We start from the raw sequence: 27,641 nt of genomic DNA on the forward strand, positions 1-27,641 counted from the left end.
TATAAAGAAATTGCCCTATCACGCTTGAATTCCATCATTTATTGAAAAAAAGTCTTACCAAAATGCTTTTGTACGCTTGTAAACGATATAATGAGCTGTCACTGGAATAATTTTAACGAGTGGCCTAGAAATGACAGCAGTCTGAAGTTGGTTGCAGTTTTTCATCTCACCTTGTACAGTTACCCTTCCGTTTACAGAATTTAAAAAACGGTGCTTAGAAGAAATGAAAAAAATAACAAAATTTTTTTAAATTACTTTAAAAGGTTAAATTTCGTTTGCTGGAGTTATCTGTTATTCCTTTGTTCATCAGCATGATCAAGCATGATTTTTAATTCGTGGTTTAAAATAATATTGCATCTAAACATAATTTCAATTTCAAAACAGAGAGTTTTGAAATTTAGTAAAAACAGTAAAATACCAAAAAAACTTCTTTAATCAGTTTATTTCATAAAAATAATTTACATTAGTAAATGGGGTACAAACTTTATGAAGTACCATCCAACAAGTTCCAATCACATCTAATTGGATAATAAATATTCAACATTCTACCTAGCTACTGTGTGTCTTGAACACCAGATGCAGCAACAGCGTTGACTTTATTTACCAGAACACATCTCGCTCTCTACAACCCCCTGCCAGTCCATAAGAGATCAATGTGTTTCTCATAGAGCAATTGCAACATTTCTCTTCTTACTGTGTGTTGTTGGTGTTTCCTTTACTTTATGAATTCTTTGCTTGAAATGCATGTATGTTAACTGAAAAACTGGATTCCACAAACATACATGACAAATTAGCGCCAGAAAATATTTTAGATTTCCATGTCTTAAAATGAAAAAATAGCGAGGGGACCGACAGCTAAGTAACTATTTTATGTTCAAACTTTAAGCGAACACTTTTCCAATGTGTTTATTATGTTGTCTATTTTTTGGGGGAGACGAATTTGTTTTATTCAATTGCGTATCATGTATTTTAATTTTCAACACCTTACCATGTATGTTCTGTTGCAAAAGTTAGGTTAATGTTTACAGGGTAAGAGAGAGATAGAGTGAGAGAAAAAAACCAAATAAATCTCTCTCCATCTCATTTTCTCAGAGAGTTCTCAATTATGGTGCATGCATAAAAAATACGAACACGAAGGAATGTAAACAAACGAAGGAAAACAGAAGAAAACAAAAATAACAACAACCACTGTAACCAACTATGAATCAAAATATTAATTATTGTTTTGAATTAAAAAAGCAAATGGTAAATAACTAATAACTGATTTATAACGGAAAAATTACGTAACCACAATAAAACATTTTATTTTTTTTTGTAAAGCAATTAATTATTTACATCTTTATTATATTTAATTTACATCAACGTTTTATTATCTATTATTTACATCAGCTGTTTTGTTTTACAGCCCCCTAAACTACCCCCCACAACGGCAACACAACACCCATTGTACTCAACAAAAAACCAACTCACCCTACTTCGCTCTTAGATCATTGTTAATGGGTTTGTTTTGATTTGTTTGCTTGCTTGCTGGATGGCGGGCTGGCTGGCTGGCTGCTACTCTTGTAGGCAGTTTTTGTTTTTGCCTCTCCTCTTTCATGCAGTTCCATTACAGCATGTATGTCAGCTAACATACATGATGGTATGCCAACAATGTTAACACAACTTACAAGAGAAACAATAAAGAAAATTACTAAAATTTCGTCAAATTTTTAATAACGGCATAACAATTTATATTTCTTTGATTTTTTATTTAATTAGTCAATGAATTTGTTTATATTTTTCATTTAATTTGGTCTGCCTATGTGCCATGTATTTCCCCAAATTAATAGATGAGGTTAAATGTTAGTTTTTTATTGTTGTATTTCATGCTCTTAATCATGTTCTCACTCACTCACTCTCTCTATTTCTTACTCATTCCTCTATTGTCTCGCACTGTCATAATTATAATGTTAATCATGTTGCCAGACTGTTAGAATAATACCAAAAAGTAAATAACCGGGAACAAGAATTATTTGATAACATGAGAAAATGTCAAAGTTGTCAAAGAAGAGAAAGAAATTATAAATAAATTACAATAAATTCTTTAAAAGTTACAATTTCTCTCTACAACAATTAAAAAAATATTAAAATATTCTTATCTTTTATTCTCTATATTCTTATCTTATCATTTGTTTTTGTTGTCCGTTTTGTTTACCCTTGTTCGTAATTAATTGGCATCCTTGTTGTTATTGTTGGTAAATGACGTTTATATTGCCGTTCGTCATTAATGAGTCATTTACTTACATTTTAGTTATAGAGAACAAAACAAACCCAGAACGCAGGTGAACGGAAAGTTATCAAGATGTTTAGCAGCAAGCCCAATTATACAAAATTAAAAACCAATTTAAAATTGGCTGTGAATCGTCTAAAACTTTTGGAAAAGAAAAAGTCCGAAATTGCCCAGAAGTCACGCAAAGAAATTGCCGATTTCTTGGCCACGGGAAAAACGGAAAGGGCTCGCATTCGTGTGGAGCACATAATTAGGTAAGTTACTCAAGAGAATACCTACTTTCACGTTTTATCATTTGGATTTTTATAACAGGGAAGACTACCTGGTAGAGGCAATGGAAGTTGTGGAAATGTATTGCGACTTATTGTTGGCCCGTTTTGGTTTGGTAACACAGATGAAGGAGTTGGATGATGGCATTGCCGAAGCCGTATCTAGCGTAGTATGGGTTTGCCCACGTCTCCAAAGTGATATTGCTGAACTGAAAGTTATTTCCGATATATTTATACAAAAATATGGTCCAGAATTTGCCGAAAAGACACGCACCGCCACCGGCGATCATCGAGTCTCAGAGAAGTTAATGCATAAATTGCAATTGCAGGCTCCACCCAAGCTATTGGTGGAAAAGTATCTAATTGAAATTGCCAAGAATTACAATATTGAATATGAACCTGACCCACAGGTTATAAATGATGATCAAGGTAGTGTTGCCAGTAAATGACCAATGACTTTTAACTGATTTTCTATTTCGCTTAGGAAAAGACCAATCGTTGATAGACTTATCGGATCGCAACAATTTGGGTGGCAGTGGTGAACCACCCCAAATGGGCTTCATTGGCTATCCATCATTGCCGCCGTTGCCGACAGTTCCCAACAATAAACCCTTCAATTATCCACCACCATATGGTGGCGGCGGTGGTGGGGGTTCTGCAGCCGCTCCTTTGCCCTATGCTGGGCCTTCGGCTGCCACTGGAGGAGCAGCAGCTGGTGGTCCACCACCATTCAGCTATAATATACCACCAAATGTGACAGCATCAGGAGGACCAAACAACGAAGTAAAGGATTTGAATACAGAGTTTATTAACGTAAGTTTTGTGCACAATGTCTCATATACACGAAAACAGCTACAGAACATAAGTGGCCAGGGTAAAACATTTGCCAGATAATGCTTGAAATAACCCCATGTTAGAGTTGAGTTAACAGATTGCATTTGGATCTTACGGAAATCTGTATCACATGTAAACTAAAAAAATTGAATCTAAGAAGACGAAGAACAACGAACACATAGATATTACCAAACATATATTTGGTGTTGGTTCAAAGCCAAAGAAAACAGTACTTAAATGTCTCATAATTTTAAGAACATTATGTCCCCAAAAAGTCTTTGGTTTTAGTCACACGAATTCTAATTCAGTACTTCAACTAGGTGTGGGTTCTTTTTAGTTTTTTTTTTTACTATTGGAAAATTAAACAAGCTTTTCTCGGGAAATATCAGTTTCTACATTTTCAATATCAAAGACTGATTTTCTGCAAACTTAAAAATAACTTTAAAATTGGCCCAACTAGTGGCAACTTTGTGCTTATGAAATATTTTCGGTCGTGACATTTCTATTTATCTAACTTTTATTACATTGCATGTCTACAAACATTAACCTATTGCTCTAATACTAACACAGAAGGAGGCAATTAACGAAATGCCATCAACGTCCCAACTCGATGATGATGAGTCAATTGATTCAAACATTTTGGTATGTTTTATTTTTGAATACTCTGTCTGCGTCTTTTCCTGTGTGATTGTCCATTGAAACTATATGTATTTATTTCGGCAGCAGCTTTTACATTCATGTCCTAACACATCCATGCACTACACATTGAAAACAAAAACTTCTTTTTAGTTTGCTTTGCCCTGTTTTATTATTTTCTTTTTATTTTGATTTTTTTTGTGAATATAGCGCCAGAAAATGGACAATGATCCTCCACCACGTTATAGTTCAATTAATCCAATGAATTTGCAGGTAGTCCTATTGTTGCACTATGTTTCTAACCAATCCATAAATCTAAAAATCACTTCCAACATCGATTTTCTTATTTGATTATGATTCTCTTGCAGAACGCCAATAAACCAAAGCCTCAACCACGTAGCAAATTGCCACCACCTACAGTGCAACCCAGTGCACCACCACCATCAATGGAAATGCCTCAATTACCAAATGTTCCAATGGATTTGCCAGACATACCATCCGATGATATCAAACCCAATAACAATGATGACGACATTGATTTTGATGACTTGTCGAAACGTTTTGAAAATCTTAAAAAACGTAGATAAGCCCATGCAGTTATTTTACAAGTTTTATACTTATGTGAGATTGAATTTCGCAACTACCTATGTTAAGCTACATGTATTTATATAGTATGTCATTCGAAAAAAGCAAATTATTGTATGTTATGTTATTGATTGTATGTGTATTGTATAAAAAGACAACAAACAAAAATATATAAAAATTATAATAAATTACAGATTTATTCTTTAAAATATCTCTTCCGTTTCTATGACCTCTTTGAGTTCCAACAGTTCCACTAAACCTTTGCCTTTGGTATCGTTGCGTACCAATTCATCGATTATGCGATAATTTCCAGGATCTATCAACAGGGTCATGTGCAATGTTGATTCGTCCCATTCTTCGTGTTCCACGGAAGCTGCCAACTTTACAATGGCTTCCTTTAATTTTGGTCCATTATCCTTTTTGGCTGCAAACGAAACTCGTAGCTTCATGCGGGAGCGTTCAATTGGCATGTGATCTTTTAATAATTTAATCGCATCCAGTGTTTGTTGTTTTGTATTACGATTTGGTTTTATTGAAAAGTGTGCCTCTTTTAGAGATTTCTCGATAATTGTAGTGGGGTAGGGTCGACGTGTTTCGGGATTTACACATAGCGCAGCAACACTGTTTATTATGCTGTTTAATTGTGTATCATGTACGGACTGTCGTTCTTTTTCCGAAACCTGCAGCTCACCTTTCATGAGAATTTCTTTGCATATTTCAGTCTCATCCGTTTTACCAAATGCTTTTTGCAGTTCATCCTTTTTGGCAGCCTGGCCCTTGGAAACGTTTGTGAAAACTGTGTGCGTCTGTAGGACTTCATCAATGTCTTTCTCTCTGCAAAATAAAATAACGAAAATTAATAATAAATTCTTAACATTAGATAATTGTAAAAAGCAAGAGGTGAATCATCCAAAACATTTTCTGCAGCATAGGGCTGTACCAATGGACAACACTGAATTCCTCAACATGTGCATGGCATGCATATTTTGGCATGGGTGTTCGATCATGGTTCTGGAATTTTACTTACACATTACTTCTCCAGCTCAAAACTTTGTTTTTATAGCAGGCTATCTCAAAACGTTTTCCTCCCTTCTTTAGACGGACTACAGCTACATTTGTAAGGCGTATTTGATTCGTTGGTGTGAATATTTTCGACATTGTGCTGTCCTCTTATTTTACAAATGTTGTGTTATTTATTTAAAATTCAATTCTAGTTCAATGTGAATATTCATTGAAAGGAGGTATAGTTTCCTTTTAGTGAATATTTGATTTGAACAGTTGTTCAGCTGTTGATTTCATCATATAAGGTAATGGTGTACCATAAAGTGTGGCGTAGAATATTTGGTACATGTACGAAAAGTAGACAAACAGACATGAAAAAGCTTAAATTTATGGCACAAACGGAAAGGAAATAGAAAAAATAATTTCGTACTAGAGTATTTTAGAATTATGGTAGAATTAAGAAGGAATATTCATTTCAGAAAAGCATATGTACCTCTGCTTTTCTGTAATTTATCGTGACTAATTCAAATGAACAGATCTCTGATTAGTGTATATGAAATGGATTTATGAATGTATTTTGAAAGTAAGATGTTGTCAAAAATGGTCGGGCGAAGCTACCTCCTTTATTTTGCTACGATTTTAGAATTAATCCACATTTTAGATATTCTGAAGGTTTTTGTAACACCTTAAAAGATACATTTTAGAATAGTATATTTTATTCTTGATCAGCATAAAATTATATGTCGATTAAGTGGTGTCTGTCCGTCTGTGAAAATCACTTTAGCTTCCGAAGAGAAATGAAGCAGGACTTTTGGTATTGAAAATGGGCCATGTACGTCCACGTTTTGCTGTAGCTCCCATATATTTGTACCTTCCTTTTTTCGGTATTTTGATAATTTTATCGACATTATTCACCTGAATTGTTCCATGGATTTTACAGCCTATGACAGAAAATTGTCCATGCAGGTCCACGCCTTCGTATAGCTCCCATATAACGGTACCTTCCGACATTCGGTATTTTGATGATTTTAGCGACATTATTCACCGGAATTTTTTATTTGAAGTTCGTAATCGTCCAGGTCCACGTTTTGGTATAACCCCCTTTTTCGGAATTTTCATGATTTTAGCTATATTATTCACCGATTTTTTTTTTAGTTTCGCATTTGAATATTGTAATGGCTTATGACAAAAGTTGCCTATGCCGGTCCACGTCGTCGTATAGACACTAATATAACGGTTACATTCGGTCTTTTTAAGATTTTAACAGCATTTTTAACGGATTTCGGCCTGGCCGAACTTACAGTTTTTTAATTGCTTATTCATGAAAGGAACATTTAAGGGAACAAAAAAAGAAATTTAATGCTATATTTGTAAAAATATATAGTTTTTAACAGAATTAAAAACGGAAGCTCCTAATTTTCATTGGGCCCACTCAGCAATTATTGATCATGGATTTCTGGTTAAAAAAATGTCATTGTGGCTCAAAATTAAAAACCATTAAAATTATTTTTCAATCTATTTACATTTATTTACTAAATTTCAACTCAAACCTTTTAGGAAAACATTCATGAACCTCCAATTTCAGCATCGTCTATTTTACAAACGACAGATGACAGAAGAAATTAAATCACAATTTAAAGTGTAAAATTATGCCGGAAAATTGAGATTTTAGGACTAAACAAACCAAAATTTTCCTCCTATATTCGAATATATGATGATCAAACCTCAAGGAAATAACACAGGATGTTAAAATGTATCATAGTAGTGAGTTCAATTTTTTTAATTATTCTACAATTGTTAATTGAGTTAATTGAAATTTATATAAATATAAATTACAATTACTCCCCGGCAATGGAAAAAATCCTGGTAAATTCTGATAATTTAACTGCCATCTTCAATTGTGAATAATGGGACATGTGGTGAAATTGGAAATTGCATGTTTCCTGCGAAAAAGTTTACGTTTTCTCAACAATTTTCAAAACATAAAAAATATATTTTAATAATTTTGATGACAACACAGTACTATCATTGATCCATTGACTGCTTTCCAAATATTGCTCTTTGAGAGCTATTTGAAACGAAAGTTAATGACAATGATAGAGAGAGCGCATGTGATTGGTAACAAAACTTATAAACATAATAAGCTATAGTGGTTAGTTAATTGCTAAATATAGGTATAGGTATGTATATTGTTAAAAAATATATGTATGTAGGTTTGTTATAATTGAGCTGGCTTCTACGAGACAAGGTCTTCGACAATCTATCAAACTTCTTGACTTGGCTCCTGATGAGACTCCGTTTCACAAGACTCCATGGCATCTGTCAATGTTTCTTGATGTTCCTCTTCGCCATGGACTTCGGGTAATGGCGGTGCGGATGGTTCTTTGTAGTCGGCATAGATCTCGGCTCGTTGTTTGATAATCTCTTGTATTATGACCGTAAGAATTTCACGTGAGTCCACAATGTGGCCAACTTCTTCAGCCACTTCTGCCGATAGCCATGGACAAAGAGTTTCCATGAGATTTTCACGCTTGGCAGCATCTGTGGCAGGTTCGAGATTGTCCAAAATTTCGGGTAGAATGCTGGCAATGTGGCCTTGTAACAATTTGGCGGCGGTGACTTCTTGTTGCATATCATTATCCAAGGATTTGGCAATTTCATCTTGTCGCAGACGTCTTTCCTTTTCGGCCTGTAAACGTAACTCCTCGGCCTCAAGGCGACGCAATTCGGCCAATTCAGCTTTTCGTTGGGCAAGAAGTCTGGGAGACAAGGGGAAATTAATTAGTGCTACATATGTTATAATAATCTCAATTTGGGGTACTTACTCTGCTTGTTTCTCTCGTATGTGATTGATTTCTCTTTCATGGGCCACCTCCAATATGCTCAACTCCAATGTACTATCCACCAACGCATCAATAATTGGCTGGGCTTCTTCATCGAACTGGAAGAGTTCACCATCACATATTTCGGTGGCCACATCAACACCAATTTTGGCCGGCACATAGGGTGGTGTTGGAGGTTTCTCCAGAAACAGATCTGTTTGGGTTTCCACCGATTGTTCGGGTGGCCTTGCTACCAATTCTTCCAGATACTTTTCGGTTTGTACATCCTCATGGCGTCGTCCTGTGACTGGCGGTGGAGTGCCCAACACATTTCGTTGATTTCGATGGCTAACATTCTTTTTACGCAATGCCTGACGTCTGCGTAATTCGGCCGCCTTGTCAAAGGGATCATAGTCACTCTGTGAACGGGGAGGGGGAGAGAGAGGGAGGGAGAATGGGTAAAAAGTATGTTATTATTTGATTGGTTGCCGTAACACTTTGTAAATAAAATTTCAATTTCTGTCACATTTGTAAGAGTGGTTATTAATGAATGCTTAACATGCCAAATGCAATTAATTTGACCACAAGTAGTCTGGCCGACACCATCCCCTGGGGTGCGAAAAACCCAAACGACCTACATTGCAGTTTTGAAAAAAAATATGTTATAAAAATAATATTGTTGTCTAAGGACAGTTCCATGGTACTATGGACAGTACTGATAGATGATTATTATCCCGCATTTTCAATCGAATTAGCATTAAATTCATTACAGGAAATTGTCAGCGTCAGTTTCCGTTTTAGTACAGAATCCATGTGGGAGGTAATTTTAAGGTTTTGGTAAGATTTTTAAACCGGTTATTCTGGGGTTTTGATCCTTAAAGACTGACTTAAAATAAAACGCCATTCGAGGACTACACAAGATCTAACAGCACCGAGAACGTTTGCCTAAGATGAAGGGTAGATTTTTTATTATTTTATTAAAATATGCCTTTCGTCGTACGTCAATATTTTAGGTTTGACATTAAGTTTTTATACCAACATCAATCAGTATGGAGGGTATATTAAGTTTGTCATCCTCGAAATATACATTTTAGACCCACAAAGGATATATATTCTTGATCAGCATAAAATTCTATGTCGATTTTGCTATGTCCGACCGTCTGTCCGTCTGAGGAAATCACTCTAGCTTTCGAACGAAATAAAGTAGGTTGATAAAATTTTACTCAGATGTGTGTTTATTCTGCAGGGCTTTTGGTATGGAAAATGGGCTACATAGGTCCACGTCTTGGTAAAGCCCTCATATAACTGTACCGACAGATTTAAGGTTTTTTTTGAAGATTTAGCTACCAAATTTGCTGTAAATTGGCAGCATATGTTCTCATTATGTAAGAAACGTCTTTGCAAAGAACTGTCAATGTAGGTCTAAGTTTTGATATAGTCCGCATATAACTGTTCCTCCTAATATTCGTTATTTTGATGATTTTTGCAACAGTTTCTACCGGAACTATTTTAAATTTGCAATTTGGAGATCTTAATGGGTACTACATCCTATGACAAAAAGTCGCGTATGCAAGTCCAGGTCTTCGTATAGCCCCCATATAACGGTACCTCCCGATATTCGATATTTTGATGATTTTAGGGACATTTTCACCCAAATTGTTTCAAATTTCGTATTTGAAGTTAGTAATAAGTACTACAACCTATGGCAGAAAATTGTTAATGCTCGTCCACTTCTTCGTATGGCCTCCCATACAACCGTACCTCCCGATATTCGGTATGTTGATGATTTTAGCGACATTATTCAACGGAATTCTTTCAAATTTCGTATTTGAAGTTTATATTGCGTATTACAACCGATGACAGAAAATTGCCTATGCAAGTCTTCGTCTTTGTATAGCCCCTATATAATGATACCTCCCGATATTCGTTATTTTGATGATTTTAGCGACATTATTCAACGGAATTCTTTCAAATTTCGTATTTGAAGTTTGTAATGGGTACAACACCCTATGACAAAAAATTGTCTATGCAGGTCCAAGTCTTTGTATAGTTCACATAAAACGGTACCTCGTGATATTCGTTATTTTGATGATTTTCGCGACATTATTCGCCGGAATTATTTTATATTTTGCATTTGAGGTTTGTAATGGGTACTACGACCTATGAGAGAAAATTGTCTATGCAGGTCCAAGTCTTTGTAAAGTCCATATATACCGGTACCTCCCGATATTCGGTATTTTGATAATTTTAGCGACATTATTCACCAGAATTGTTTCAAATTTCGTATTTGAAGTTTGTAATGGATATTACAGCCTATGACAGAAAATTCTCTATGCAGGTCCAAGTCTTTGTATAGCTCACATACGGAATCGGTACTACAGCATATGACAGATAACAACTTATGTAATTATCTTCTTATAACGGGTTTCATTGTTCATTATTCAAATTACTTTCAAATGGAGGATGGTATTTAAAGTTCCGAACTTTGTTTATGGCTTGGTTTAATTCTGACGTAATTTGGCAATTTCTTTCTTATACTGTAGTGAAATGTATTTTTTATTATAACTACCAAATTTGAGCGCACCCATTACCCAAACCTATCTTAGAACTAAATCTCAAAACAAATTAGCAAATTAAATGACTTTCAATAACCTTAGGGTTAACCTTCAAGTGTTTGAAGAAAAATCTTTCGTTACTACTTACCAAGAGGGCATTTGTGGCTCCATAATTACTGCCTCGTACGACTCTTCGGTCATACATTATATTTTTGTATGGTTCGGCTGGTGGGTTTTCTCTGAAAGTATAGAAAATGGACAGGGATGGGGGGGGGGGGGGGGGGGGAGAAGGGCGAAACAACAAATTAGAATATTAATTACAAGTTAACACAAAATAAATATAAATTTTCCTTCTTAGCAATCTCAAGAACACACAGCGATAAAACGATGACCTTTCGTGAGGATGAAATTGCAAAAAAAAAATCTAAAAGAAAAACAATCATTTTTTTCCACGGAGGAACATTCAGTTACCGTATTTAAATGAGGTAAGGAAATTCTTTATTAGGGTGTGATTTAAAGAAATTTTATATCATCACAAAATGTTTAGCATTTAAGATTATATTTTGATTAGGCGTTTTAAGTTAAAGAAGCTGAAGCGTTATATGTTTTTGATGAAGAAACTTCTTTTTTCGTTTGTTTTATTTAAACATAAATCACTAGTGTGTAATGGCTTAATATCTAATAATGGCTTAACCCGTGGCTTAATCTTCAATTTTTCTTGGGGACAGTCTCTGTTTATTGTGGAGAGAGAGAGTCACCCACAATCTCTCTCACTTACACTAAGTTTAACATTGGGTAAATTCACTTACAAAAGGTCTCAGTTTATAGATGAGAAAGATTATGGGTGGCCCTCTCTCTCTCTCTCTCTCCAACAAATAGAGACATTCCACAAGTGAAATTGAAGATAAAGCCACACAAATTACAAATTTCATAAAATTAAAAGAAATTACAAGAAAAGAAATGTAGAATTGTATAGTAACGTATTTTTAGGAGACTTCTAAACCTCATTTTGACTTAAAACTGAAAATCTTTGCTTATGGAACATCCTAATATCGCCAATTCTCTATATATATCTATAGATGTATATTACTTTCATATATATGTACATACAGTGACTAACATTCTCACAGCAACATGTGATGGGAATATTATAGGCTGCAAGTTTAAAAAAAGAAAGGCCCTAGAAAAACACACACACACACACACAATTCCTTGGAGAAGGTTGTTGTTCAATTGAAATGAACAGAGAAAAAAAACTATTCTGAACTCACGACCTATGCAAATTTTTGTTCAACATTTTGCACTGGACTCTTTATTTTATTTTACTTTGTTTTTTTGTTGCTATTTTCAAATAGTTTCTAAAACCGGAAGTCAATACAGACATAACAGTTGTGGTGTATTTTGTACAGTTAGTGGACGCGAGGACGTTGTAATCTATGACATGTTGGATAATGATTTTTGATGTGAAGTGCACTGGAAGAAAATTGCAAAGGCATAAAGGGAAAATATGGGTATTTTTGGCACGTGTAGCCCCAATGTAATAAGCCATATCAATTCTAAGGCTTTTCAAATTAATTTACTAAAATTTTTAACGGAATGCGTGGATTTTAATGTTTTGGTTTGTCAATGGTTAAAAAAAGAAACCAATTAAATTTATTATTTAAAGTTTAGGTAACAAAGTACATATATTCTTGATCAGCATAAAATTCTAAGGCGATTTAGCTCTGCCCGTCCATCCGCTCGTCCATCAGTCTGTTGTAATCAAAGCGAGCTAAACTTTTGCAAAGATCAGACTTTTGTCTGCAGGCAGGTCAAGTTCGAAGATATCGTGGGTCGATATAGCCCACCCACGATATCCTGTAGCCACCATACAACGGTAACCCCCATATTCGGTATTTTAATGATTTTGGCCACATTTTTCAATGAAATTGTCCAAAATCCTACACAAGGAGTTCGTTCTGAGTACTTTATCCCCAGAAATGGATAGACGTACACGACATAGACGGTACCCCCGGTATTCGTTATTTCGATGATTTTTTTATCACATTTTTCAATTCAATTATCAAAAACCCCATAAAAAGAGGTTCCTTTTGAGTACTTTACCCCCTGGAAGAGAATTATGTATATAGGTCAACGTTTTAATATAGCACCCATATAACAGTATCCCAGATAATCGGTATTCCTATGATTTTAGCCACATTATTCATCAGAATAATTTCGAATTTCGTATATGAAGTTCGTAATGGGTACTACAGCCTATGACGGATAATTGTCAATGCAGGTCTAAGCATTTGTATACCCCCTTGTGTTACAAAAAATGTTTGCATGGGTGTGAAATTTGAAGAGAGTTGGATGCTGGTGTCGTTTGAGCGTTTGTTTGTCAAAATCTTGAACCCTATGTGGGGGAGGTACCAGAAGAAATGGTCCTACCATTTTTATACCCTACACCACAAGGTGGTCAGGGTATTATGTCTTTGTGCATTTGTTTGTAACAGGCAGAAGGAAACGAGATAGACCCATAGTTCCTTTTGATGATCTGCATAGAATCACATTCTGAGTCGATTTATGCATGTCCGTCCGTCCGTCCGTCCGTCCGTCTGTCCGTCCGTCCGTCTGTCCATGCATTTTTGTAAACAAAGTACAGGTCGCATTTATTGCCCGATTGAGATGAAATTTCGCACAGATCATTTGTTTGGCCCAAGGACGAACCCTATTTGGAGATAATCGGTCAAAATTTAGATATAGCTCCCATATATATCTTCGTCCGATTTGCCTTTTATTGTGCACCAAACGTGTAATATCAGCCCGAATTGTATGCAATTTTCTACGTACGATCAGATTGGACCTGAAAATATGTATGCTAAATTTGATCGAAATCGGTTCAGATATAGCTATATCTCCCATATATATTGTTCATCCGATTTGTTATTTTTGTCCACCGCCGCCATAATATGCACTCTGCAACAACAATATTTGGGAAAATATATCAAATACAGCTCAGAAATACATTTGCTAAATTTTATCGAGATCGGTTCAAATTTGGATATAGCTCCCATATATAACTTCGTCCGATTTGCCTTTTATTGTGCACCAAACGTCTAATATTTGTCCAAATGGGATGAAATTTGGCACTTACGACCGAATTGAGTCTAAATTTGGTGAAGATCGGTTCAGATATAGCTATAGCTTCCATATATATTATTCATCAACCGTAATATGCACTCCGTAACAACGATATTCAGGGAAATATATCAAATACAGCTCAGAAATATCTTTGCCAAATTTTATCGAGATCGGTTCAGATTTGGATATAGCTCCCATATATATCTTTATCCGTGCGAAATTTGAGGAGAATCGGATGCTTATTTCGCATTTTATGAGAGTTGTAATTATTTCAAATTTTGATCCTTTTTGGGGCAGTTACCAGAAGAAATGGTTCGATCTTTACCATCTTTATAACAGATTTTGTGCTGATAAAAATATTGAGATGTGCCATGGCTGAATGGAATTTAATGTTAATTTTGAATTTTTTGAGCTTTATGGGTATTGAAAATGTTGACACTTTTGTGGAGGAAGTACCAGCAGGAGTCGACCGATATATTCCATTTTCACACAAAGACCTTGGGTAAATAAAAATATTGTGATGTATGTAATTTGATGACAATCGGACTAGTACATCATATTTTATAAGAGTTATAATTATTCAACATTTTGACCCTTTGGGGGGAGGTACTGGATGTAGTGGACCGATATAGCCCATTTTCGCACCTGACGTAGAATGAATGAAAATATTAGAATTTGCAAAGTTGGAGCAAAATCGGATATTCTTTTCTCTTTCTGTGGGGTAAAATATGTTTTTAAAAATTTCGACCTTTTGTGGGAGAGTTACCAAAAGGAGTGGGCCGATATTACCTATCTCCGAACTCGGTCAAAGATTGATAATAATATTACAATGTACCAAGTTTGGACCAAATAGGATACTCCCTTCAAGAGATATTGTGCAAATCAGCCAGCCAGATAGACAGACGGACGGACATCGCTAGATCGACTCCAAATATCCTGAGATTGATTTGGTCCAAAGAGACCTACGGTCTAAAAACGTCATTTCCATGAGTCACTTTTTGGACGTATCAAATAATATTTAGCCACTCTACCCATATGGCTGAGGGTATAATTAGGGATTTTTTATTGATTTTGTCAACAACCACAAAAAAAAAACGAAATTTATATTTCTTAAAAAATTTTGTTCAAACTGGATTTTGAATATTTTTCGAAGGACTATCTGATCTATAATTCCTCTTTTCCAGAACTGCAAAAATGTAAAATTCTTTATTTTGCAGGTTCAGGGACGAAGAAAATTTGAGGATTTTCCAAAGAATTGTTTTCAAGGAGTAACTGTACTATTTTGAATTTCTTACCCAATTCTCAAGGCATTCAATGTGGATTTTTAATTTCATTTTTGCTAAAAGCTAGTCATTTATTTAAAAAAAAATTAAGTCATTATTCTGAGTTTTTTTTTATCAGGGATTATGTGAGCCATTATCCTGGAGTTTTAGAAGTTATTTCATTTTAAGCGCAATCATTGGAGTTTTAGAAGTTATTTCATTTTAAGCGCAATCTTTCTTTGAAGAATATCAGACATATATTCATGGCTTCTTAATAAGTATTAATGTTCGGTCAGGAAGTGCCTATATTTTATTAGTACATAGCTTGTCAAGGCTCCCTCGAAAATCTAAAATTTTGCAGATTTTTGTGTAGCTCAATCGAAGTCAATGTGTTAGGTCCTAGTACTACTTTTGTATAACTTTTTCGAAAAAAGTAGCATACCAATATTCAAATTCAAGCTCTATTTAAAATTAGAACACAGAATTAACCCCACCATTTTAAATCAATAATGACTACTTGAGGACACATCTCTTATCTCAATATCAATGTACTGTACCGTATAGTAACTTTTAGTACTAATTGTACCATTTTAGTCTCCCACCAACACAAAAATAATTTTTCTCCACAATTTTATTTAAACATTTCCATCCTCCCTCATCTGGCAATTTTTTTCCTGCAGTGTAATCCAAATGGCTAGTTTTTTTGCAAATGAAAAATTCAACATTTCCTTTTTGGCTAAAACTGAAGTGTAAATTGCGAAAACCTTGCATTAGTTTAACGTCAAGTTTCCTACAACTTGGCAGTTGTACATTTTCTTTTGTTCATTTTCAACAGAAAACCTCAACAAACACCACCCAACGAAAAGAGAACAAAATTAAAGTCAAAAAAAATGGTTAAGACTTATTACGGATTAGCAGGACATTCACCTATACCCTAGGGCAATGGCAAACACACACACACACATACACTCTCACACACAGACAACCAAAAATATCATATCAAGTGAATAATTTTATTTTATTAGTCATGTCAAATGAGGGAAATGTTTGACTTTTGTTTAACAAAACTCGGCCATTGGTTATTTGGAGATTTTGTCGACAATACTTTTGGGGGTTTTACGTCTGACTTCTATGCGCTATGGAATTTCCGTGATTGACGCATATGACACAAATCTACATACATGATAACTTCCTACTCTCACATGTGCCCATGGAAGATAGGAAAGCTCCGCTATGTCTATTAACAAAACTGAAAGTGAGCAGGGACTGAGTATTGTCCTGATTTCCCAAATTGTCATCATCATCACGGTTGTTATTATTGTTGTTGTTCATTTGAATTTAGGACACCGAAGTAATGATTTGAAAACAAAATAATTACATGTTTTTAATATTTTATTAACCTATATTTTGTAAAATTGTTGTAGGGAGTCATTGGTTGGTTGGTTGGTTGTAGGGATTGGTGCGATGGAAGCACGCATAACCTTTAAATATTAATGTGGAGCTCATCCTTTGACATGCATGGTCCCCATACAGCTCAATTATTTATTTTGAATTTCTACAATTGTAGATCCATTTCAGATAAGAATTAAAAAGTGGAAAGTTTGAATTGGATGGGATTTCATTGCGTACATACATATGAATGTGAAGGCCTCAATTAAGACCAGAAGAGCTTAAGGTCTTCTCATAGAAGAGCTTAAGGTCTTCTCATAGAAGAGCTTAAGGTCTTCTCATAGAAGAGCTTAAGGTCTTCTCATAGAAGAGCTTAAGGTCTTCTCATAGAAGAGCTTAAGGTCTTCTCATAGAAGAGCCTAAGGTCTTCTCATAGAAGAGCTTAAGGTCTTCTCATAGAAGAGCTTAAGGTCTTCTCATAGAAGAGCTTAAGGTCTTCTCATAGAAGAGCTTAAGGTCTTCTCATAGAAGAGCTTAAGGTCTTCTCATAGAAGAGCTTAAGGTCTTCTCATAGAAGAGCTTAAGGTCTTCTCATAGAAGAGCTTAAGGTCTTCTCATAGAAGAGCTTAAGGTCTTCTCATAGAAGAGCTTAAGGTCTTCTCATAGAAGAGCTTAAGGTCTTCTCATAGAAGAGCTTAAGGTCTTCTCATAGAAGAGCTTAAGGTCTTCTCATAGAAGAGCTTAAGGTCTTCTCATAGAAGAGCTTAAGGTCTTCCCATTGAAGAGCTTAAGGTCTTCTCATAGAAGAGTTTAAGGTCTTCTCATAGAAGACCAGAAGGTCTTCTCATAGAAGAAGACCAGAAGGTCTTCTCATAGAAGACCAGAAGGTCTTCTCATAGAAGACCAGAAGGTCTTCTCATAGAAGACCAGAAGGTCTTCTCATAGAAGACCAAAAGGTCTTCTCATAGAAGACCAGAAGGTCTTCTCATAGAAGAGCTTAAGGTCTTCTCATAGAAGAGCTTAAGGTCTTCTCATAGAAGAGCTTAAGGTCTTCTCATAGAAGAGCTTAAGGTCTTCTCATAGAAGAGCTTAAGGTCTTCTCATAGAAGAGCTTAAGGTCTTCTCATAGAAGAGCTTAAAGTCTTCTCATAGAAGAGCTTAAGGTCTTCTCATAGAAGAGCTTAAGGTCTTCTCATAGAAGAGCTTAAGGTCTTCTCATAGAAGAGCTTAAGGTCTTCTCATAGAAGAGCTTAAGGTCTTCTCATAGAAGAGCTTAAGGTCTTCTCATAGAAGAGCTTAAGGTCTTCTCATAGAAGAGCTTAAGGTCTTCTCATAGAAGAGCTTAGGGTCTTCTCATAGAAGACCAGAAGGTCTTCTCATAGAAGACCAGAAGGTCTTCTCATAGAAGACCAGAAGATCTTCTCATAGAAGAGTTTAAGGTCTTCTCATAGAAGAGTTTAAGGTCTTCTCATAGAAGAGCTTAAGGTCTTCTCATAGAAGAGCTTAAGGCCTTCTCATAGAAGAGCTTAAGGTCTTCTCATAGAAGAGCTTAAGGTCTTCTCATAGAAGAGCTTAAGGTCTTCTCATAGAAGAGCTTAAGGTCTTCTCATAGAAGAGCTTAAGGTCTTCTCATAGAAGAGCTTAAGGTCTTCTCATAGAAGAGCTTAAGGTCTTCTCATAGAAGAGCTTAAGGTCTTCTCATAGAAGAGCTTAAGGTCTTCTCATAGAAGAGCTTAAGAAAACCTGAAAGGTCTTCTCATAGAAAACCTGGAAGGTCTTCTCATAGAAAACCTGGAAGGTCTTCTCATAGAAAACCTGGAAGGTCTTCTCATAGAAGACCTGGAAGGTCTTCTCATAGAAAACCTGGAAGGTCTTCTCATAGAAAACCTGGAAGGTCTTCTCATAGAAAACCTGGAAGGTCTTCTCATAGAAAACCTGGAAGGTCTTCTCATAGAAAACCTGGAAGGTCTTCTCATAGAAACCTGGAAGGTCTTCTCATAGAAAACCTGGAAGGTCTTCTCATAGAAAACCTGGAAGGTCTTCTCATAGAAAACCTGGAAGGGGTTCTCATAGAAAACCTGGTAGGTCTTCTCATAGAAAACCTGGAAGGTCTTCTCATAGAAAACCTAGAAGGTCTTCTCATAGAAAACCTGGAAGGTCTTCTCATAGAAAACCTGGAAGGTCTTCTCATAGAAAACCTGGAAGGTCTTCTCATAGAAGACCGAAGGGTCTTCTCATAGAAGACCCTTTTCATCCCCAAGAAGAAAAGAGAGTCTTCTCAGTTGGTCTTTTCATATGAGAGCGGTTGGGTCTCTAAACTTTATCATAAAATCAAAACCTTTAAGTACTCATAAGAAAAACGTCCTACATCCTTCAAATATCCTAACTCGTTTTGACTTAAAATATTTCGCATTTAAAAACTGAACGACACACATAAAATTCAAGAAAGAAACAATGTTACCTTTTCGAACGACTGAGCTCGAGTTGTTGTTGGAATTGTTGTTTGCTAATACTTATGCCACCCAAGGGGGGTGATATAGCGTTACCCGTCGCCAAAGAGGATGCATACGTTGGCCCCCTGACACCGTTTATACGTAAAGAAGTTTTCGACGAATCCTTATCAGAATTGGCGATCGAAACTCCAACAATGCCGCTACCACCTCCCTTCCCGCCATCGCTTGCACCCCCACGTGGGGGATTTGTGGAGCCTGCCGTAAAAGTGTTGGAGTATTTGTCCTTGGCCATTGTTATCGAAGAGTTTCGGTTTGTGTAGTGTTGGTGTTGTTGTTGTTGTTGCTGTGGTTTCTCTTGGCTATTTTGGCTTCTGATTATTATTTTGTGGATAATTTGCGTTTGGTCAGGATAGGGCAGCCGACTGAAGTGATGTTGGTGTTGGTAGTACAGAGACGACGTTGGCTCATTGCCCCGATAGACGACCGGATGTGAGGAGTACGCATACAGTTGCCGTTTACGTGTCGGCGAAAGGAGCGCAACTTCTTTTGGCGGTGGTAGGAAAATGCCACGCGGCACAGTGGTAATGAAAAGCGGTCGCTGGTTAAGTGTTTCTTGATTGCTGCCCTGAAAGTCGAAGAAGTCAAACGGAGACGCAAAAGAAAACCAAAAAAATAGTGGAAAATACAAAAAACGAAAGGAAAATAAATAAAATATGAAGGAACTTGAGGTTAAATGAATTGGGTTCTCCAAATAAAGAACTGATGATACATGGGGAGTTTATTTGAGTTTTGGTTGAATTTTCCGGAGACTGGGGAGTTTAATTAGGAAATGCCAACAGTTATGGAAAGGCCAACTGATAGGTTAATTGTCCAAACGCGCAATTAGTAAATTTATTTGCTAAAGGGTTTGCAGGGGTAGAGTGTTGCCTGCGGAGTCTGAGTGATTGATATTCAATGAATCTATTTGAAGCTAATTGCTGGAAGAGTATAGGAGAAACGAGTGTTATGAGGTGACATTTTAAAAAAAGGTTCTTAAAATATTTATGGGGTAGATATTGGATGCACTAGGGTTTGGTTGCTAGATCGGCCACTCCTTTTTTAATTTCGTCATAAAAAGTCAATATTTTCAATATAAAAAATGAATCTCAATTTTTCTTAAAGCCTGTCAAACAAAATATTCGTAGTCTAGTGTAAAGATGGGATGCAAGGTGAAGTTTTTCACTTTGTTTCTTCTCCAAAGTTTGAAAAATGTATTTCTTCCAAAAAAGGTATTAGACACTGATGTTGCCAAATTTCTAACATTCCAATATGTCATCCTTCCGGTATATCCCTTAAAATTTGTGAAAATATTAGAAAACACCGTATCCCACATTAGGTCAAGGTCAATTTTGAAAATGAAAAATTATAAATATCTGGGATTTTTTTTTAATGTTTTTCATGGAACAAAAACCCGTCCTTTTGAAATATCATAAAACTTTTTTAAGAATTTGATTTTTTTTTTTGATTTTCTGATTTGATTTTGATTTTCTGCGACTTTTTTAGTACTTCATGCTCAAAAGTTTTGAATTTTGTAAGACCATAGTGCGTCTGATTTTTTTTCTGAAGACTTTTTTAAAATATTTCTTCAGGGACCTCTTGGATAAAATTGTGATTTATGTAAGAAATGTTTACTTTTTTTCTGACAAAAAATTCCCAGATTTAAAAAAAGTTTTTAGAGATCTCCTTTTCAAAAACCGTGTACATTGAAGAAAAATATTCAAGGACTTCCTGATAAAAATCGTGTATTTTTAAGAACATTTTTTTCAGGGTCCGCTTGCCAAAATTTGTAATCTTTATAAGATTTTTAACCAAAAATCGTGGTTTTAAAATATAACATTTTTAGGGGCCCAATGATCAATTTTTAAGGACCCCAAGCCCAACATAACGGACTTCTTCTATGAAAAAATTCGCGATAATTTGAGGAGTATTTTCAAGGACTTTATGCCAAAAATTCTAATTTTTATGAAGACTTTTAAAAAATATTTCTTCAAGAACTTAACAACTTTCTGACAAAAAAAAAACTCGTTATTTTTTACAAAAGTTTTTAGAGATCTTCAAAAACCGTGTATATTTAAGATAAATATTCATGTTCTTCCTGACAAAAAAAAATTTAAGAAAAATTTTTCATTTTGCCAAAATTTGGTGAAATTCATAAATTTAGAGGATCTCCTGACCAATAATCGTGAATTAAAAAAATAAAATTTTAAAGGCCCTCTGACGGACTTTTTTTTATGAAAAATTCGCGATAATTTTAAGAATATTTTCAAGGACTTGATGCTCAATATACTTGGTTTTAATATAAAACATTATGAGTATGAAATCGTATTGTTCAAGGAATTCCAGGCTATATAAATCGGCGATCTTTTAAAAATATTTCTCAATGGATTATGTAGACATATTGTTAAAGGACTTTCTGGCCAAACATTTTGAATTTTTCAAAAAAAAAAAATGTTCAAGTGTTCGTGGATTTTTAAGAAAGATATTTTTCAAGGAGCCAATGGGCAAAAATCTTGGATTTTTAAGAATCAAATTTTAAGGATCTTTCTAATACCAAGGAACAATTTTTGAAGGACTCCAAGACCAAAATTGGTAAATTTTGAAGATTTTTTTTCAATAAATAGTTTAGTTTTTGTTAGAAAAATTTCCAATGCCAAGGATTTTTAGGAAAAAAAATTTCCAATGCCACGGATTTTTAGGAAAAAATTGTGTCGTTTTGAAAAATAATCGTTGATTTTTTAGGAAATCAATTTCAAAGTTGTCCTGATCTAAAATCTGGTATTTTTTTGAAATTAATTTTATGGACTTCTATCCAATAACATGAATTTATTTTCTATTTTCTAGGATATTCGGACCAAAAATCGCCAATTTGAAAAGAAAAAAATACAACAACATTTACAGGGACACTCTTGTTAAAAATCATAGACTTAAAAAATTGTAAGGATCAACATTTTTTGATTTATTAGGGAACAAATTACAAGGACCATTTGAAAATTCAAGGAAAAGGACCTACCACCTACCATCCAAAGTCCATTTAATCGTGTTTTTTAATAAAAAATCGTGGAATTTTGATAATTGATTTCAAGGACATCCTGAAAAATATTAATTTATCGAAACATTTTTTCTAGGATCTTCGGGCCAAAAATCGTGGATTTGAAAGGAAAAAAAATTACAGGGACCTTTTGCTTAAAAATCTTAGATTTTATTAAGAAACAAATTACAAGGACTTTCTGACCAAAAATCACAGTTTTTATGACAAAAAATTCAAGGACTTAAGAAAAAATCGTGGAGCTTTGAGAAATATATTCCAAGGACATCCTGGAAGACATTAATGTATTTATATTTATTTCTTAAAGTCTACCGACCAAAAAACATGGTTTTGAAAAGAAAAAAGACATCGGGACAAAATTTATAGGGACCTTCTGGTTAAAAACCTTAGATTAAAATAAATTTTAAAGATCCAAAATCTTGCATTGATTAAGGAACGAATTTCAATGACTTTTGAACATGACATTTTTTTTTGAAAAGTCAATCTGACCACGAATCGAAGACTTTTAAGAAAATTTTCGAAGAACCTCTTGATCAAAAATCGTGAATGTTCAGGAACTTTCAAACAAAAATGTTGAATTTTTTATGAGAAAATTGTCAAGCATCTACTGATCATGAATCGTAGATTGTGTTTAAGAAAACATAACAAAAGACTTGGACTTTTTTTAGAAGGAAATTTACAAGTATCTTATAAAAAATAGGAAAAAAATGAAAATCATGGACCAAATATCTTGAATTTATAAAAAAAAAAACATTATTTCGGAAACCTCCGAACCGAAAATTGTGGGTTTAAGAAAAAAAAGAACCTGCATGTTTAATAATAATAGCTTCAAGGACAATTACTGAACAAGAAGTCTTAAGTTTACCTTCATGACAAAAAATGGTGGATTTTATAAAGAAAAATTGAAGGACCAGGAATCCTAAAATTTAAAAAACTAGTGATTAATTAATCTAATGACTTTCCGAATAAAAATTGTTGATTTCAAAAAAAAAAAAAAAAAAACACAAGGATCGAAACTAGTTGATTTTGAGAGTCTCCTGACCACATTCATGAAAAAAAATAAGGACCAAAAATCCTGAACTTTCTAACAAAAAAAAAAAAAATCATAGATTATTTAAAAAAATGTTAAAGCTGAAAGATCGCTAACAAAAATCAAAAATCGTTTGTTTAAAGCGGAAGTATTGAAGGACCAAAATCGTGAGTGTTAAAAAATCAAATGTCAAAAATTAGGTAACCCAAATCGTGGATTTTGAATAAAAAATATTCAAGGACCTTCTTGTGAAAAAGTAGATTTTTTTAAGAAATTCGGGTAAAAGATCTTAGATTTCACAAAAAAAAAAAAATCGGGACCAAAATAGTCAAGACCAAAATAAGTGGAATTTGAAGAAAAATTAAGGACCAAAAAACTTTAATTTTTAAATCAATCCAAGATTATTAAGGCAAAAATTTCAAGGACCAAAAACAAGGAAACAATTTCGAAATTAAAATTGTGAATATTCTTATAAAAAATCGTAGATTCATCAAAATTTTTTCGGGGCCAAAATAATAGTTTTTTGAATAATAATTTCAAGTACCAAAAACTGTGTATTTTTAAAAAACTTAAGGACCATTTTTTTTAAATAAATCCACTATTTTTTAGACACAAATGTTAGAATTTGAATATTTTGACCTCTGGTGGTCAGCTATTTATACCCTCCACCATTCGGAAGGAACTTGACAATTAAAAAAATCCATTGAAAAACACCGCTCAAAAGAAAACCTTTACATGGGAGCTAAACGATATGGGACTATCGATTCCGAACTTCAAATAAGAAATTTGAAACAATTCCGGAGAATAATGTCGTTAATATCATCAAAATGCCGAATGAAGGGAGGTACCGTTGTTTGGGGGCTATACAAAGACGTGAACCTGCATAGACAATTTTCCGTCATAGGTACTACTATTACGAACTTCAAATACGAATACGAAAATATTCTAATGGATTTTTATACCCTCCACCATACATAGTATGGAGGGTATATTGAGTTCGTCATTCCGTTTGTAACTCATCGAAATAATAATTTTAGACCCACCAAAGTATATATATTTTTGATCAGCGTAAAATTCTAAGACGATTTAACCCAGTACGTCCGACCGTCTGTTGTAATCACGCTACAGTCAAAACGGATTAAGATAGGGAGCTAAAATTTTGCACAGATCTGTCTTTTGTCTGCAGGCAGTTCAAGTTCGAAGATGGGCGATATCGGTCCACGATATCGATTATCCGCCATATAACGGCACCTCCCGATATTCGGCATTTGATGATTTTAGCCACATTTTTCAATGAAATTGCCTGAAAATCCACACAAGAAGTTCCTTGTGAGTACTTTATCCCCTGAAAGAGAATTGTCTATATAAGTAAACAATATCGTATAGCTCCCATATAACTTTACCCCCTATATTCGGTATTATGATAATTTTAGCCGCATTTTTCAACGGAATTGTCTGAAAATTCACACAAGGAGTTCCTTGTGAGTATTTTATACCCTAACAGAGAATTGTCTATATAGGTCCACGACATCGTATATAACGGCACATCCCGATATTCCGTATTTTTTGCGATGTTATTTTTGAGATTTATTCACCTGAATTGTTTCAAATGTCGTATATAAAGTTCGGAACAGTTACTACAGCCCATGGCACAAATTACTTATGCAGGACCACCTCTTCGTATAGCCCCTATATAACGGTTTTCATTTGAGCGGTATTTTCCGATGGATTTTTTTGTAATCTTTCAAGTTTCTTCCGAATGGTGGAGGGTATGAAAAGTTCGACATGGCCGATCTTAGGTGCTTTTTTACTTGTTAATACTAAATAGTTTTCTTGGGGTTGACAAAACCGAAAGCCTGTCTTTTTCTCTCGGCTACGTATGCCTATGATGCTCCCTTTGAATTTGTATCTTAATCTTAATCAATTTCGATACTTCGGCGAATCAGTAAAATGGATTTCGGTCAAAAAAGCTCTAAAAACAGTTTTTTGACGGACATTATAAATTTTTTTGAAAAGCTATTTTGAAAAATTGAAGCGTGTCTATGTCAATTTTATTAAAGAAGGCTTAACATCGGCCAAAAATAATCCTCCTTCAATCAAAAACTACCTATGTTGGCAGATTTAATAACATTTTGACAAATCAAATTAAATATTTTAATGGATCTGAAAACATATCCTCGTTGACATTTCCATAAATTTCGAACTCCATAGCATTTCTCCGCAAAACTCTCCCCAAACCAAAAATTTGAAATATTAATTCAGAGAATTTTCAAAACCTACATTTTGTGAAGAGTTCTTAAACCTCGACAAGCTAAGATCCCGATTGCCAGCAATGCTCGAATCCAATGAGCTCAGCTTACGCTTTAGCTCCTCGGCAAACTTTTGTACATCACGACTGTAGGCCGGTTGGGTTATCGACAGTCCAGCATTCGTCGAATAACCATTGATCCTGAGATCACGGCCAAGTAGATTTGCATTTTTCGGCAATGCCGTTTCCTCGGAACGTCGTATGGGGTGCACTATGGCGTTCGGTTTGTTGGCGAGGTACGATGAAGATGAAGTGTAGTCGTTATTTAGAACGGTGAAAGCCGATAGTGATGATGTAGAGGGTAAATTTGGATCGTAGTAATATGGTGCGGAAGCCGGGGGTGCTGCAAACGATGAGGTGAAGTGACGAGAGGGTGTATAATCCGAGGCGAAAGAAAATTTAGGTCTGGTTGCTCCTTGGTTAGATGTCGTGGGTTCCTCTTCTGCAATGGATTCTTTTTCTGGGGGTTTTTGGGAATTGTCGTTGGAGGGATTTGAATTGCTGCTGCTGTTGTTGTTGCTGGTTGTGTGCTCAGGGTTGGAAGGGAAGTGCTGTGGATTTTCGTTTTCCTTATTAAAGTCCACGTTTTGCATTATTCGTTAATTTTGTTTTTTATATTTTCGTTATTGAATTTATTATTTGAATAGAACATTTTGTTGTAGATTTAAACCGATAAGGGCTTCCATTTTATGCGCTCACACAAACGAACAAACAAATGGCTATAAAGGAACAGAGAGAAAATTCGGTATAACTGCGATAATCGATATTGAAAATGTGGTAGGAAAAGCCGGGTCGCACTATTTCCGTTTTTCGAATGCGAAACCGCCGCGAGTGTTGTTCAACGGTCAACTCTTTGTCACGAAATGACCAAAACACATGCTCTCACAGCAAACGCGATACCAGACAAGTTGTGTGGCTAACTTTAGTTAGCGTGTTGAAGCTAAGCTAACGAATGACATGGAAAAAGGACAAGAACAAAAAAAAAAAAATGCCGATGGTCAATACAACAGAAAATCAAACACACACACTTAAAACAACACAAAAATAGAGAGACATGGGAAAGGGCTACTCGGCACATGTCGTTGAGTCCTTTCGTCTTCCAGTCCCTCTTTCCAAGTTTTGGAGCACAAACTAACCTCAAGTTAGTAGTAAAATATTGAAATGTAAGGAGACCCCCATCATAGATTGGCCGGTATTTGAAATTGCGCAGGAATTCCAAGTAAGAAGCTAAAAACATGAAAACAGCTGTTTGGAGTCGTACCTCTCACCGGGGTTCCATATTCTAAATGAAATGGCTAAATTATGATTATGCCTTAATGCGATTAGAGCGAAAACCGCATTACTAGAATTATCGAAGTCAGATGGTGGGGCGAGAGAAAGAGTGAAAATGCAAGAGTATGTGCGAGAGAGAATGAGAATCTCAATTGTGAGAAGAGCACAAGAGAGTGAGAGCCAAAATTAAAGCATATGACTGGAACTTAATTATGATTCGCTATTTTTTTTCTAATTAATCTCTATTAAAAATGAATGTTTCTGAAAAATGAAAGTACAGTAATAACACGATATTATGAATCGAGGAAGCAGGACAGAATGGACAGCTTCCTGGATTGTGGAATTACTGTGAACTCCCCAATTGTGGATAAAATAATCCACATTTGCGGATGAAATTATCCACTGTAGGGGAAAATATTAACCAAGTTTGTGGATAAAATTTTATATGTTTGTAAATAAACTCATCCACGTATGTGGATCAATTTATCCACATTTATGGATAAAATTATTCTAAAAAAAAATTATCTATTTTTTTGGATAAATTATAAATTTTCTGGATAATTATGGATAAACATCCCCAAACGTGGATAATTTTATCAACGTTTGTGGATAAAAATATCCAAGTTTTTGGATAAACTTATCCATATTTGTGGATAAAGTTATCCAAGATTGTGGATAAAATTATCCACGTTTGTGGATAAAATTTTCAAAGTTTGTTGATAAAATTATCAACGTTTGTGGATAAAA

The 27,641-nt window shown here is 34.9% G+C and overlaps 3 protein-coding genes across 6 annotated transcripts; 1 reads left to right on the forward strand and 2 right to left on the reverse strand.

The window, feature by feature from the left end:
• The first annotated feature begins 2,256 nt into the window (after window positions 1-2,256).
• On the forward strand, window positions 2,257-4,804 carry LOC101889761 (IST1 homolog). Of its 4 annotated transcripts, XM_005185579.4 has the most exons (6): window positions 2,257-2,523; window positions 2,582-2,967; window positions 3,023-3,351; window positions 3,943-4,014; window positions 4,219-4,281; window positions 4,377-4,804. In XM_005185579.4, exons 1-6 carry the CDS (start codon window positions 2,342-2,344, stop codon window positions 4,593-4,595), a joined length of 1,251 nt encoding a protein of 416 aa, XP_005185636.1. In that variant the 5' UTR covers window positions 2,257-2,341; the 3' UTR covers window positions 4,596-4,804. The 4 variants fall into 4 exon arrangements, with proteins under 4 accessions (XP_005185636.1, XP_011293375.1, XP_005185637.1 ...); XM_011295073.3 differs by lacking the exon at window positions 4,219-4,281; XM_005185580.4 differs by lacking the exon at window positions 3,943-4,014 and having other exon boundaries at window positions 2,258-2,523.
• Window positions 4,706-5,831, reverse strand: LOC101890261 (ribosome maturation protein SBDS). Its single transcript, XM_005185583.4, has 2 exons — window positions 5,621-5,831; window positions 4,706-5,427 (listed from the first exon to the last, which is right to left on the reverse strand). Exons 1-2 carry the CDS (start codon window positions 5,749-5,751, stop codon window positions 4,797-4,799), a joined length of 762 nt encoding a protein of 253 aa, XP_005185640.1. The 5' UTR covers window positions 5,752-5,831; the 3' UTR covers window positions 4,706-4,796.
• A 1,267-nt stretch (window positions 5,832-7,098) lies between these two features.
• Window positions 7,099-26,500, reverse strand: LOC101892397 (uncharacterized). The gene is made up of 5 exons (XM_020037511.2): window positions 25,595-26,500; window positions 19,208-19,824; window positions 11,121-11,211; window positions 8,421-8,836; window positions 7,099-8,354 (listed from the first exon to the last, which is right to left on the reverse strand). The coding sequence occupies exons 1-5, from the start codon at window positions 26,213-26,215 to the stop codon at window positions 7,859-7,861; spliced, it is 2,241 nt and encodes a 746-aa protein (XP_019893070.2). The 5' UTR covers window positions 26,216-26,500; the 3' UTR covers window positions 7,099-7,858.
• Between the last annotated feature and the right edge of the window lie 1,141 nt (window positions 26,501-27,641).

The sequence above is a fragment of the Musca domestica genome, unplaced genomic scaffold (assembly GCF_030504385.1).
Source record: "Musca domestica strain aabys unplaced genomic scaffold, Musca_domestica.polishedcontigs.V.1.1 15, whole genome shotgun sequence".
Classification (NCBI taxonomy): domain Eukaryota; kingdom Metazoa; phylum Arthropoda; class Insecta; order Diptera; family Muscidae; genus Musca; species Musca domestica.